General features: G+C 42.0%; 2 protein-coding genes across 6 annotated transcripts in view; one reads left to right on the top strand and one right to left on the bottom strand.

The window, feature by feature from the left end:
* TRAPPC12 (trafficking protein particle complex subunit 12) overlaps window positions 1-3,480 on the bottom strand; it is a 62,138-nt gene extending 58,658 nt beyond the window's left edge. The window contains exons 1-2 of one of the 5 annotated variants that reach the window (XM_063125128.1): window positions 3,393-3,480; window positions 2,286-2,356 (exon numbers count right to left, since the gene is read on the bottom strand). The gene's annotated coding sequence lies outside the window, so the exon portion shown is untranslated. Of the gene's footprint in view, window positions 1-2,285; window positions 2,357-3,376 lie in introns of all 5 variants that reach the window. The other 4 variants (XM_063125130.1, XM_063125127.1, XM_063125131.1 and 1 more) reach the window with 4 other exon arrangements.
* Window positions 3,481-3,541: 61 nt separating this feature from the next.
* Window positions 3,542-12,907, top strand: part of EIPR1 (EARP complex and GARP complex interacting protein 1) — a 74,683-nt gene continuing 65,317 nt past the window's right edge. Inside the window, exons 1-2 of the mRNA XM_063125134.1 lie at window positions 3,542-3,793; window positions 11,513-11,596. Of these exons, the coding sequence (XP_062981204.1) occupies window positions 3,752-3,793; window positions 11,513-11,596 (126 nt within the window). The 5' untranslated portion in view covers window positions 3,542-3,751. The remainder of the gene's footprint in view (window positions 3,794-11,512; window positions 11,597-12,907) is intronic.

Genomic DNA, 12,907 nt, shown 5'->3' with positions numbered 1-12,907 from the left:
CCTCCTCCCCACTCTGATTGTTACCCCTTTTCATTCACTGCTGTTTTATTTTAACCAGCACTTCAAAAATGAGCAACTGGGCTTGTATATTTATATTTTTTGGCTTCCAAAAATTGCACAGCTGTGTTGATATATAAAAAGTCAGTCTTTCACAGGTGTGTAAGTGTCCTCTTTCAGCTGTCCTATATGTGTTGTCTTGCCTGGTCAATTTCCTTGTATGTTTCAGATGTCAAATGGAGCCTTGAAGTGGAGCTGGTCACATACATGGATGATGGCAAGGCATGACTGCATATAGGCTAATTTGCACACAGCTGCCAGGGCCCAATTCCTGAATTGTCAATCGAAAGGCACTGAAAGGGGGAAAAGTGGCAATGTGATCCTGTCACTTTTAAGTGATGGACTGACACTTCTCAGTGCCCCCCCCCCCCATATTTTCAAGAATTTTAGCATTATCACAGGGTATTGCCAGGCCTGGGCCCATGGGGACCAAGTCTATTTCTCAGGACCCCGCATCTAGTCCCCAGAGCCCTGAGTCTCCATTGGTGTCAATTGAAGGTTTCTTTCTCAGCTTAACTACCATGCAGGGGGAAAAATTCAGAGTTAACGGAAGGGAAGGGTTAACCCTCCCCTTCCTAAATGCTGCAACCCACCCCCCTCCAACACACACAAAAATTCCCTTGTGTGGCAATTAAGTTTGGGGGGGGATTCCTTTATTACATGTTTGAGGGGATGATTTGGGATAGGATGCAAATTAATTGAAGAATTTATTTTATTTAAGATGATTTAGATGAGAAATTAATGGCTTTGCCTCCTGTGAAATTTAAACAAATCCTTCTAATTATTCCTATATTTGGATCTATATTTGCATCTGCTCTGACTGGTTTGCCAACTACGGCTGAATAGTGCTGTACAGTATGACGTCATTCACATGATGAAACTACCCATGGTTTGCTAACCATGAGTAGTTCAAGAGTGTGTAGGCTCTTGACCTCTCACCCACTTCCAGTGTGCTAAATAACCCAGAGAAATTCTGTCCCTGGATTCTTCTCCATGATGTCTGAATCTGGAACTCTGGGTTGTTGAGGGAGAAACCCATGGCTTGTTTCATTGTGCAAACTGTTCCCGGTTCTCCACCTTCCACCAGAAGTAGAAGACAGAACCAAAATGTATGCATAACAGGTTCAGCACTACTCCTGTGCTTAACACAGTACAGCCCTGAGCCAAAAGCACATCCTGACCCAACTGAAGTCTCTGTGATCTCTTTTGCTGCTGGGATTATAAGAACATATGAAGCTGCCTTATTTAAAGTCAAACCATTGACCCATCTAGCCCTGCATTTCCTGCTATGTTTGGAAGCAACTCTCCAAGGACTCAGACAGAGATTATTCCCAAGTTTCCTACAAGAGATCCTTTCAACTTGAGATGCTAGAGCAGCCTTCCCCAACCTGGTGGCTTCCAGATGTTTTGGACTTCAACTCCAGCATTCCTGTCCATTAACCATGCTGACTTGGGTTGATGGGAATTGAGGTTGAAAACATCTGGAGGGCATCCAGTTGGGGAAGGCTATGCTAGGGACTTAACACTGCATTGTAAACCGCCCAGAGAGCTTCGGCTATGGGGTGGTATATAAATGCAATAAGTAATAATAATAACAACAACAACAACAACAATAATCCACAGCAATGGGGAGGGTGGGGAGAGGGAACATGGCTAGTGTATCCCAACTGAGAAACCAGGGTCTTGGAGTACGTCAGTACTAGCATGACTTTCCTTTTATCTTGCTTGTTCCTTTTTGTCATACTAATACCTGCACATTTCTCAACAGCCCCATTATTTTAAAACACTGAATAAATACAATTACACCTATGCATCCAATAATAATTTTGAAATGTTGAGCAAAACGTGTGCATATGAGTGTGTGTATGTTGGGGAGGGAAAACCCTTGAGACAGTCTATATGGGTTTGTAATTCAACTAGAATTGTGCAAGTTTAGAAACAACCTCTTTCTTTTACCTATCCTCTAAGAAAAAAGCAAAGTTTCTAAGGTGCTATATATATTTTTAAAAGGACAAAGACTCTGATAATGGAGAAAATGGACAACAGATACATTACAGGACATTTATTGAAATAAGTTATGTGAAGGTGAAGATGAGATACTGATTTTCATAAGATGAAACCAGAAGGCAGAGTATTATTTGAAGGCAAACTGCCAGGGAACAAATGAGTGAAAAAGAAAAAGAAAAGAGATCAGTTAAAGAAAACAAATACAAAAATGCACACAATACCTTTAATCTCTGCTCTGGCAAGATCCCAATATCCTTGGGAAAGTCACTTCAGCTCAGCCAGAGTGTCCCACCTGTAAAATGGGAACAATGCTTACTTTCCTAATTACAGACAGGCCAAGTGAAAGGAGACTCAAACTCACTTTGCACCATGAAAATATTGTACATCAGCAGTGGGGAACATGTGGAACTTCAGATGTTGACTGCACCATGAGCCCTAACCAGCAGTGCCATTGATGTCCAACAACATTCTATGGAGGTTTTGAGCTCTCCGACTCTAGAGGCCTTCAAGAGGCAGCTGGACAACCATCTGTCAGGGATAATTTAAGTTGGATTCCTGCATTAAGCAGGACTTGATGGCCTTGATGGCCCTTCCAACTCTACTATTCTATGATTCTGTGAACATCTGGAGAGTAACACATTCCCCATCGCTGCTGTATATGATAAACAGAGCAATCCTGTGCATATCTAATCAAAAGTAAGTCCTACTGAGTTCAGTGGAAGTTCCTCCCAGGTAAGTAGGTTGCAGCTTAGCAATTGCATCTTAGAAAGCATATTCACATAGAAATATTACAGCAAACATTATTGCCTCGCCCAGGTTTCCTTAAAACCGAATTCCCTGAAACAGCAAATGAGCAAGTAAACCTGCTTCTTGACTGAACTAGCTACAACTGCAGGAGTTGGTATTTTACCTGACTTGATTTGATAAATCATTAAAAAGGGGGGGGGGACCCACCTCTGGATACAGAGTCCTAATTAGGGGGCAGAAGGATTCAACCCATGCGTTCTCCCTCCCATGCTAGCTTTCTACACGCAGGCATATTTGGTGACATATTTTTGTTTTTGTGTACGAAGCAGTACGCCTCCACTTGCAGTCTAGCCTGGTACAGCTCTCTCGCCGGTTATTGGAGAGGACCTGCTAACAGCCACCAACAGAGAGAGGGCGATTGTCGCTTGCTCTGGGAAGAACAGGTGGCAACTTCCTATTGCCCGTGGTGGACGCTGCTGCTCCTCCTCCTTCTCCTCTCCAGGCCTCGGAAGAGACGAAGGGAAACAGTCGAGAAGGACGATCCCCCTCCTCCACCCTCACTCACCTGCCCTGCGCCTCACCTACTTCCACTGACAGCAGCGACACCTCCACGACACTGCCGAGAAGGTGAAGACGAGGGGGAAAGAGCCACCCCGCACCTACTGCGCCTGCGCATCCCGGTTCACGTCGTCGTCTCCTCCTCCTCTGCGTAAAGCAAACGTCTCATGCTTTCCCCGGAAGTGGAAGAAAGACGGAAGCCGAAGTGGGACGTGGGGTTTTTTTTTTTGGTGTTGTGTTTCGCCTTCCTCTACGCGTGTTCGAATGGGAAGGAGGGGAGCAGGAACCCTGGTAGGGCTGCCCATCGCGACAGGGTCGGTAGGATTGGCTGCCCTGAGCCGGCAGGAGGAAGGCCAGGCCAGCTGTTGGTACCGCTGCAGCTATGGAGGATGATGCTCCCGTGATTTATGGGCTGGAGTTCCAGGTAATGGGAAAGGAAGAGGAGGAGGTGGTGGTGGTTCGGGGCTCAGATTTGTGTGTGTGTGAAAGAGATGGTAAACGTAATAGTGGGTATTTCTATGCCACTTTCTCAGAACTGCATTCAAAGCGGCTCACAAAAACAGCAAACAAAAGGTAGTATCCAACGTTAGTCCTACCTAGAGTAGACCCATTGAAATGAATGGGACAAGTCCTTGTCAACTGTAACTGCTGAACTTTGCAACTAAGATTGTAGTGCCTGAATTTGCTTTCCTTTCCCCCCTCCTCCTCCTCCTCCTCCCTCCCAATCCCCTTTCCTTTTGTGTCATGTCTTTTAGATTGTAAACCTGTGGCAGGGACTGTGAAGAAATACTTTTGTAAGCTGCCGTGAGAGCCTTTTTTGGCTGAATGGAGGCATAAAAATACTTAAATAAATAAATTGCCTAGCTAGTAACAGTATTCCAATTATAATGTCTGTTATTATTTATTGAATCAGTTGTATGCTTACTGACTCATTAACAATGGCTTGGGGTAGGGAGTTAACAATAAACGTATGAATATTTCCTTTCATGGAAATGAAAAGCATTCTGTGTACTTTTCTGCAGTTCTTTATCTAAAACAGAAGTGAATAACTTGTTTGCCCCAAGGAGTGGGCAGGCCATGCCTGTGAGCATGCATGCCATGTGTGTGCACACATGCACATTTCTACACACATATACTCTCATGCACACACAGAAGTGCACTTGGATACACACACACACACCCAATGCATAGCATTGCCCCTCTCCACATACATACATTCATACACGCACACACACTCTTCTCACCCCACATTTCAGAGTAGAGGGATGGAGTGGTTTAAACCTCCCCTCCTTGTGTGCTGATATCATGCCTTCCTGGTTTGGCTGAGCTGTTTGGCAGGCTGGTGGAAGCGGGAAAGAGGATGGGTGAGGATGACTTTTCCTGTGCATTCTTTTTCCTTGCAGCACTGGGTGAAATTGAGGGAACAGGGCATCCATGGTGGGCTGCACAGGTGGCCCTTAAAGGCCATTTGTGGACCGCATATTGCCCAAGTCTGCTCTAACAACCCATTCGAAGAATATAATAGCAAATTTCAAAGTAGGATCTGTCTCTTTCATTCTGTGCCACTTAATTTAGAGTAGCTACTACTATAGTACTTGCCAGTGCTACTCTGGGTTAGGATGTATACTTGCGTGTTTCCATTACTAATCTTTCCTTTAGTTAGCTAGGATGTTGCTGTCATAAGATGGAAAAAATGCTATCAAGCAGTCACTTCTCTAAGAGCAAGGAAGTTGTTGAGTTGCTCAGTATCTTGGAATTGTTCTTACGCAGATGAAATGTTTGTAGGACTTCTGATAGAAGGTGAGCATGGTGCATTTGAGAGGACTGTACATGGACTGCCTTCCATAATTGGCTTTAGTTTTCTCCACTTCCTAAAAGTAAACAAAAGCAAATATGAGCTTTATCCTCTGGATCCTTGGCAGGTATGGCCAAGTGGCTCTTCAGAGCTACTGTGAAATTTGCTATAATATTTTGTTTGTTTTTAAATGCTACTTTTAACAGTATTTTTCACTCATTCTGAAACAAAATATTTAATAAGAGCTTTTGATTCCCCCACTCACTGAACAACTTCATCCTCCCCATTGACTCCACCAGGCTTTCACATCCCTAATTATTGTTCATTGTATTCTGGAGGTGAAATTCCTTGGGTTGGGGTTCCTAAGTATTTAGTTCATAGGTACAGATATAGACTTATACACTGGGATAGGACACAAATCAGTGATGTAGTATTAGCACCTAGCTAAATTACTGCTTCGTCAATATTTGCCCTTCTCCCCTACTATTGCTTATTTCCATTGTTGTTTTTAAAGGCCTCCCTTTAGGTAGGCTTGTAAGAGTTGCTGTATAAATTTAGTTACAGACTTCTAAGCAGTGGATTTGATTTTATCTTTCTTAGTTCAAGGATTCCCTCAGCTGAGTGAAGGCCTAGATTAACTGCTTGCATGGCTTGCATGGTGTGTTGCATGGTCGTTTCGGTGCAGGCCAGTGGAGCACTAGTTCCATGCATGAGCTAGTGCTGTTCTCCCCCACCCGCAGCAAATGAACAGAGAATCCCTTGTAGGTGGAAGCAGCGGATTGCTGGATTAAGGCATGCTGGAGAAATCGTGGCTTCAGTAGGCAGCGCTTGTTATGTGTAGGAAAAACTTTAGGAGAATTGGTGTGAACAGAATGTAGAGATATAGTTAAGTGGTCCATAAGCTGTCATAGGCTAGAGTAATTGTTGGTTGAGTTCATCTTGTGAAAGATCATAGTACTTGCAGACCAGTGTACTCTATAATCTATGTTTGATAGACAACTTTGTTTTCTGATGTTGCCATTTCAGTATGCTTCAGCTTTCTTTTTCAATTTCTGTCGTGTCCTCCCATCTCACACACACCCAACTCTGACAGCTGATATCTGTTTAGTGGGCAGAGAGTATGAATATACTGCATATGGATAGTAATCAGGTATTGTTAACTGTAAACCCTACCAACTTGACTACAGACGGACTGGTGATGTAGCGATGTAATTGCGTCAACGTATATCCTGCTGCTTCTGATTTTCGGAGCTGGGAAAGGTTGAACTAAATGTAAGATCATTATTTAACTTAAACCCGCACCATCTGCATGATTAGAATTGTGTGAGGGGGAGTGCTCTCTATTCATGTAGGCTCCCTGCATGATTTAGAACACTGATTGATCAGGGAGCATCCATGAGTAGAGCAGGTCCCTCCCTGCAGAAGTTTGCCCTTCAACATGTAGAGGACAATGGAGCTGAACAATGGAGGAGAAAGACCAAAAAGCATGGGCCCACCCACAGTTCACCTTGCACATCTCTATTTGTGTTGAAGGGGATGAACAACTGCCCTGAACAGGGCAACAGTAGTTGCATAAAGTGAGCTCTTAAGAGGCTCAATTAGCTAATTTACTAACTCATTTAAAGATTTTTAGACAGCCTTTCAGGGTGCACTGCCCATACAAGATAGCCTACCATTTTACAAAAATTCCACTCAATTATACACTACTGAAATTCTTCTGTGGCTAACAGTATTTCACTCTGTGTTGTAGCAGTCCCTTTGTGTGTGTGTTTTTACCTAACCAAAAGAATATTAAACAAAATAATTGCTGTAGAATTTGATGTGGGGGGTTGGAGAGGGGAATTTAGTTAGCCAAAGTTAAGATTAAACACGGTTTGTCTTGCTTCTGATGTACCCTATTTCTTCGATTCTAAGACGTACTTCCCCCCCCCCATATAAACATCTCTAAAAATGGGGTGCGTCTTAGAATCGCGGGTGTCTCTTAGGGTTTTTTTCTGTTGGTGGTACTGAAATTAGTGCACGTCTTACAATCGATGGCATCTTACAATCAAAGAAATAGTAATGCTAAGCTATGGTTGGTCAAGGACTGAAGCAAAAGCTTCCAAATTTGTGAATCCAAGGCTTGCACAGGTTAATCCTTATAATACTAAACATTGCTGCAAACAAGATCATTGGGGCTGGGTGCTATGGTCACATCATGCCTGTGCTGTGTCAGATGCACAAGCTAATTTTTATAAGCTTTCATTCATAGTAAACACAATTATTTTATTACTGAGCCTGTTTGACCATTAGCCTTTTATTAGGTCCTCTCTTCGTTTATAAGTTTCACTGTGAGGGTCCCTCCCTTTTCTTTCTTGTTTGCTCACATGTCAGATGCATTGGCTTCTAGTCTTCTTTCTGGATCAATTCAAATTGCAGGCTTTCATGACTCAGGATCAGAATACTTCTTTCTCTCTCTCTCTCTCTCTCTCTCTCTCTCTCTCTCTCTCTCTGCCTCCCCATAGCTTAAGATCTTCTATGGATACCTCTCCCACCTAAGTGAGGCGGGTTACAGTAGCATTCAGGGAAAGTGCCTTTTTAATGGTACCCTAATTATGGGATGCTGTATCCAGAAAGCCTGCCATGGCATTCAGTTCATTATCATTTGGGTGTCAGGCAAAGAACTTCATATTTTCTCAGGCCTTTTAATCTTTTATGGGTTTAGTGACTATTTTATGCTTCTTATATTTTACTGCCTTATCGGCTGTTGTGTTTTATAGTTAGTTTAGCTAAATTATTTTTGTTTTGTTTTTCTTACAGAACTTTATTGTAAAATGCCCTGAGAATTTTCTTAAAGGGCAGTATATAAATACACACGCCTTGTGGACTATTTAGTAGGGGTGTGCAAAGCAGGTCTTCTCCGCCTCAAAATTAGAGCCAGAGCTCCATTGAGGCGATTCTCTTCCCTGATTTCGGAGTGGCTCCCTGTCAGATTACCCATTGGAGAACCGTCCCTTTTCGGATAACCATTCTAATCAATGGAAATCAATCAAATGCTTACAGCTTCCTAATTTTTAAAGATAAAGAGATAAAACTTGACACAGTGATAGCTCTTAAGGAGGGCTTTAGCCGTGCCAAGTTTGAATCAGTTTTAAGGAATTTTTAAAGTGGAAATTACAAAAATCCTTACATGTGGGTAATTTTTATAGATAAAAAGATGAAACACAGCAAGATGATAGCTCTTAAGGAGGGCTTTAGCATGCGAAGTTTGAATCAGATCCATTCATGCCTTGATTTTTTAGGATTTTTTTAAAAAAATTTGCCACTCCAGCCTTCTCCAACCTGGTGCCCTCCAGATCTATTGGACGGAGCCCTCCCCCCCCCCCCGCCCCGGTCCAGCCACTGAAATAAAAAGCCTGCCTGTGCCTGACTCAGGTGTACAAGCTTTTTCACTCATGATGCCAGTCAGCCCAGAAACACTTTCACACTGTGGAAATGTGGATGATTGACTTCTATGAGTACAGGCAGGAACGCTCTCTCTCTTCCTCTCCCCCTCCCACTTCCACAGCCAGAATCAGCAGCCAGTTAGTGTCTCTCACTCCCTTGAACACTGTGATTGGAGGAGAACACAGTCAGAGGCAATTCTAATTGGTTAGCTTCCCTTAACCCCACACAGCATCCTCCAAATATGGAGACACACACACACACTCACAGGGCATTGATGCCTGAAAATGGATAATTACAGAGACTTTAGAAGCACCCATTGGCCATGTCTCCGCTCTGAGATTATTTAATGGGTTTGGAAGCGGCCAATGGAAGATCGAATGCTCCATGGATGTTCACAGTTACCAGATAATTCTGGGGCAGACTGCACACCCCTACTATTTAACATGTTTGGAACATGTGGTTATAAAGAGTGTGACCTGGTTCACATGACATGAGAGCTAACCATTGACTTATTTACCCGTGGGGTCTGTTGCGTTGTGCTGGGCACCTGCAGGCACCATTTTTGCATGTTGTCCAGCTTGCTGTGGATTGTCATGTGGTGCAAACCCAGGCGGTAGTGGTTATTTGAAGGTTAGACAACCCTCAAATAATCTGTGGCTTGTTTTAGGGTCTGTTGTTGCTATGTACAATTCCCTTGCTGTCCTCTTACTATACATGGCTCTCTGTGGCTACAATCCTAAGAAGCCGTGCTTGGAAGGAAGTTCTACTGAAATAAATCTGGGGCTGTTTATCTATTTGCCAAGAATGTCTTCATGTCTGTGTCTTTAGTTTGAAGGGGCAGGTTAATTTAATCACTGATAAGAAAACTGAAGAATCCATCTAGAAATCATCTTAGGTTTTGTTTCGAAGCTGGTGGACTGCACACCACGGACTCAGACAGACTCTGTCTTCCAAACAACCTAAGGTTTATTTAAACAAAGCCTTTTCCACAGAGTTCTCTCAGGCTGTGCCTTCTCTCTCCTCAGTCCAGAAGCAGGAAGCACAGCCCATCTAAGCCAAATTCAGCAGTTCTTTTATACTGTTATAGCTTTATGCGTCCATATAATACCAAAGAGCTATAAATCACTCTATTCTAAACTGGAGCAGTTCCGAATTTTTAACTTGGTGCCCCAAACTGTCCAGTGCTCTTAATGTAACTTGTTCACATCAGAGGTAGCGTTAATTATATAAAGCTATCCCCTAGGGGAAATAATGAGTTAACCATAATTCTTTTAAACAAATACTTTAATAAATACTTATCTGCAGGAACATGTCAGCATTTCATGGTTTGTTTGCACTTCATAGTGAATATTTCATAATTAGAACAAATAAAGCAACTGAGCTACCTTGGAAAAGATTTTTTTATGCATAGTTTTTAATTGTTCATAATTCTTGGCTGCCTCATATATTTTAGGATGTTTACAGTAAAAAATAGATGCTCTTTATAGTCAGCTTGCTACATTTTTACACCATGGTTCACCTGTGCACACATTATTATTATTATTATTTATTTATATAGCACCATCAATGTACATGGTGCTGTACAGAGTAAAACAGTAAATAGCAAGACTCTGCCGCATAGGCTTACATTCTAATAAAATCATAATGAAACAATAAGGAGGGGAAGAGAATGCAAACAGGCACAGGGTAGGGTAAGCAGGCACAGGGTAGGGTAAAACTAACAGTATAAAGTCTGCACAACATCAAGTTTTAAAAGCTTTAGGAAAAAGAAAAGTTTTTAGTTGAGCTTTAAAAGCTGCGATTGAACTTGTAGTTCTCAAATGTTCTGGAAGAGCGTTCCAGGCGTAAGGGGCAGCAGAAGAAAATGGACGGAGCCGAGCAAGGGAAGTAGAGGCCCTTGGGCAGGCGAGAAACATGGCATCAGAGGAGCGAAGAGCACGAGCGGGGCAATAGTGTGAGATGAGAGAGGAGAGATAGGAAGGAGCTAGACCGTGAAAAGCTTTGAAGGTTAACAGGAGAAGTTTATATTGGATTCTGAAGTGAAATGGAAGCCAATGAAGAGATTTCAGAAGCGGAGTAACATGGTCAGAGCGGCGAGCCAAGAAGATGATCTTTGCGGCAGAGTGGTGAACAGAAACCAACGGACTGATGTGAGAAGAAGGAAGGCCAGAGAGAAGAAGGTTGCAGTAGTCCAACCATGAAATAACCAGTGCATGAACAAGCGTCTTGGCAGAAGAGACAGACAAAAATGATCGAATTCTGGCATTCTCTCTCTCTCTCTGCTGTTTGGAGTTCAGCATTGCACAGGCAGACACACACTGCTTCAAAAAAATAAGGCTTTATTTTAGTTGTAAACAAATGTTCACCATTGATGTCAGTGGGACCTTAGAAGGACTAACTTAGTTTGTATCCAACCCTTATATTTTGTTGTAAAACTTAGGAAAAAATTAAACACACAAACGCAAAACGTGGTGCTGTATGTAAGGATTTTCCTTGTGCAAGAAATTTGTTTAAAATGTAGAACACACAATTTCATTAACCTATTCTAGGAGTTTCCTCAATTGCTTTTTCTACCAAATGTTCTGCCTTGAACATTTGTGCATTTGCTCTCACATTCTGTGCATACTTCCCACAGATGACATGATGATCAGAAGTTAATTCTAGAAATGTGTCTTGAATAATGACAATTTCAGTTGAGGGCACCACACTTTTGTACCAAGCATGCTTTAGGAAAGTAGGGAGAAGCATGAAAGATGCTGAATAAAGCCATTTAACAAAGAAGTTGCATTTTAAAAAAAGAAGTCAAAATACAGATGGATTAAATGTCAAAAACACTGTTCTTGGTAACCGATGTCCTGTATTTTCCAGGATTCTACAATGTGTTGGATATGATTGTATTTTTATCCTTTCCTCCCCCCTTAGGCACGAGCTTTAACACCCCAGACCGCCGAAACAGATGCAATACGGTTTCTGGTTGGAACGCAGTCTCTTAAATATGATAATCAGGTAAACTGGTATAAAAGCTGTATGAAAATAGAATCGGAAATGTTTTTAAAGCTTTCAGCGGGATAATGATTTTTCCTTGCCAAATTGAATTTTTAAATGTAGTGTCATTTTAAAAATATTGGATGTGATCTTGAACAGTATTTGGTTTTGAAGTTTTTTCTACGGAATTGGGCTGTGGGGGGTGTAAAAGACAAGCATGCAGACATAAAATCCCATTCATGCTAAAGACAAATAATATATACATGGTAACTTTGATACAGTAATAATACCCAGGAGAATGGAAACCCCAAGGTCAGCTTCCAAAGAATCAAAGTGGTTGTTTTTTTTACAGATTTGACAAAGTTATGTACAGTTATATAAGTTACAATAGCATGACATTTTGAGAATTTTTTTTTAAAAAATTCATAGGGCAGTTATCTACAGTGTAACTCCACTAACACAAATTATGTAAGGGACCTCTAACCCAATGCCAGTTGCATTAGTCAGCATGATAGGATTCCCCAGAAAACCTGTTGCGCAAGCTAATGCTATTGGCATTGCTCTTGAGGTCCCTTACACTAGTGCAGTGGTTCTCAACCTTCCTAATGCCGCGACCCTTTAATACAGTTCCTCATGTTGTGGTGACCCCCAACCATAAAATTATTTTTATTCTTCTCTACATGATCCATTGTCATGGGATGGTTTGCTAATGAAAATAATACATAACAGTAGCTTTAATAATACAAAAGATGATACATGACATAGTTCAGTCAATACAGTTTCCTAAGACCATCGGAAATATGTGTTTTCCGATGGTCTTAGGCGACCCCTGTGAAAGGGTCATTCGACCCCCAAAGGGGTCCCGACCCACAGGTTGAGAACCACTGCACTAGTACAACAAAATTTCCATTAGCAGACTGATATTGTTGGATATTGCTTTTAGATTGCATTGATGACTACCCTTTCATACCTGTCTCAAACCCATTTTTTCTTTCAAAGAAGTTAATCAGAAAAAAATACTTCCCTTCTTGAAATTGTGTGTGGTGCATGCTTGAGAATTGTATGTCATAGTCTGAATACCCACAGCTTATTTTCAGTACTTCACTGAAACCTTTTGGTAAATGGCCTCAGTGATTGTATAATAACATGCTGTAGCAGTCATTCTGTGAAGTAATGTTTTAAGTAGTACAGGAATGGGGAACCTTCAGCCCTCCGGATGTTGTTGGACTACAACTCCCATTATCCATGACCGTTGCCCATGCTGGCTGGGTCTGATGGGAGTTGGGGTCCAACATTGAGTCATTTTTGGTTAGAAAGCTGAGGTATAAATCA

Source organism: Elgaria multicarinata, chromosome 4, assembly GCF_023053635.1.
Source record: "Elgaria multicarinata webbii isolate HBS135686 ecotype San Diego chromosome 4, rElgMul1.1.pri, whole genome shotgun sequence".
NCBI classification, from domain to species: domain Eukaryota; kingdom Metazoa; phylum Chordata; class Lepidosauria; order Squamata; family Anguidae; genus Elgaria; species Elgaria multicarinata.
This window is presented reverse-complemented; position numbering and strand designations above follow the sequence as displayed.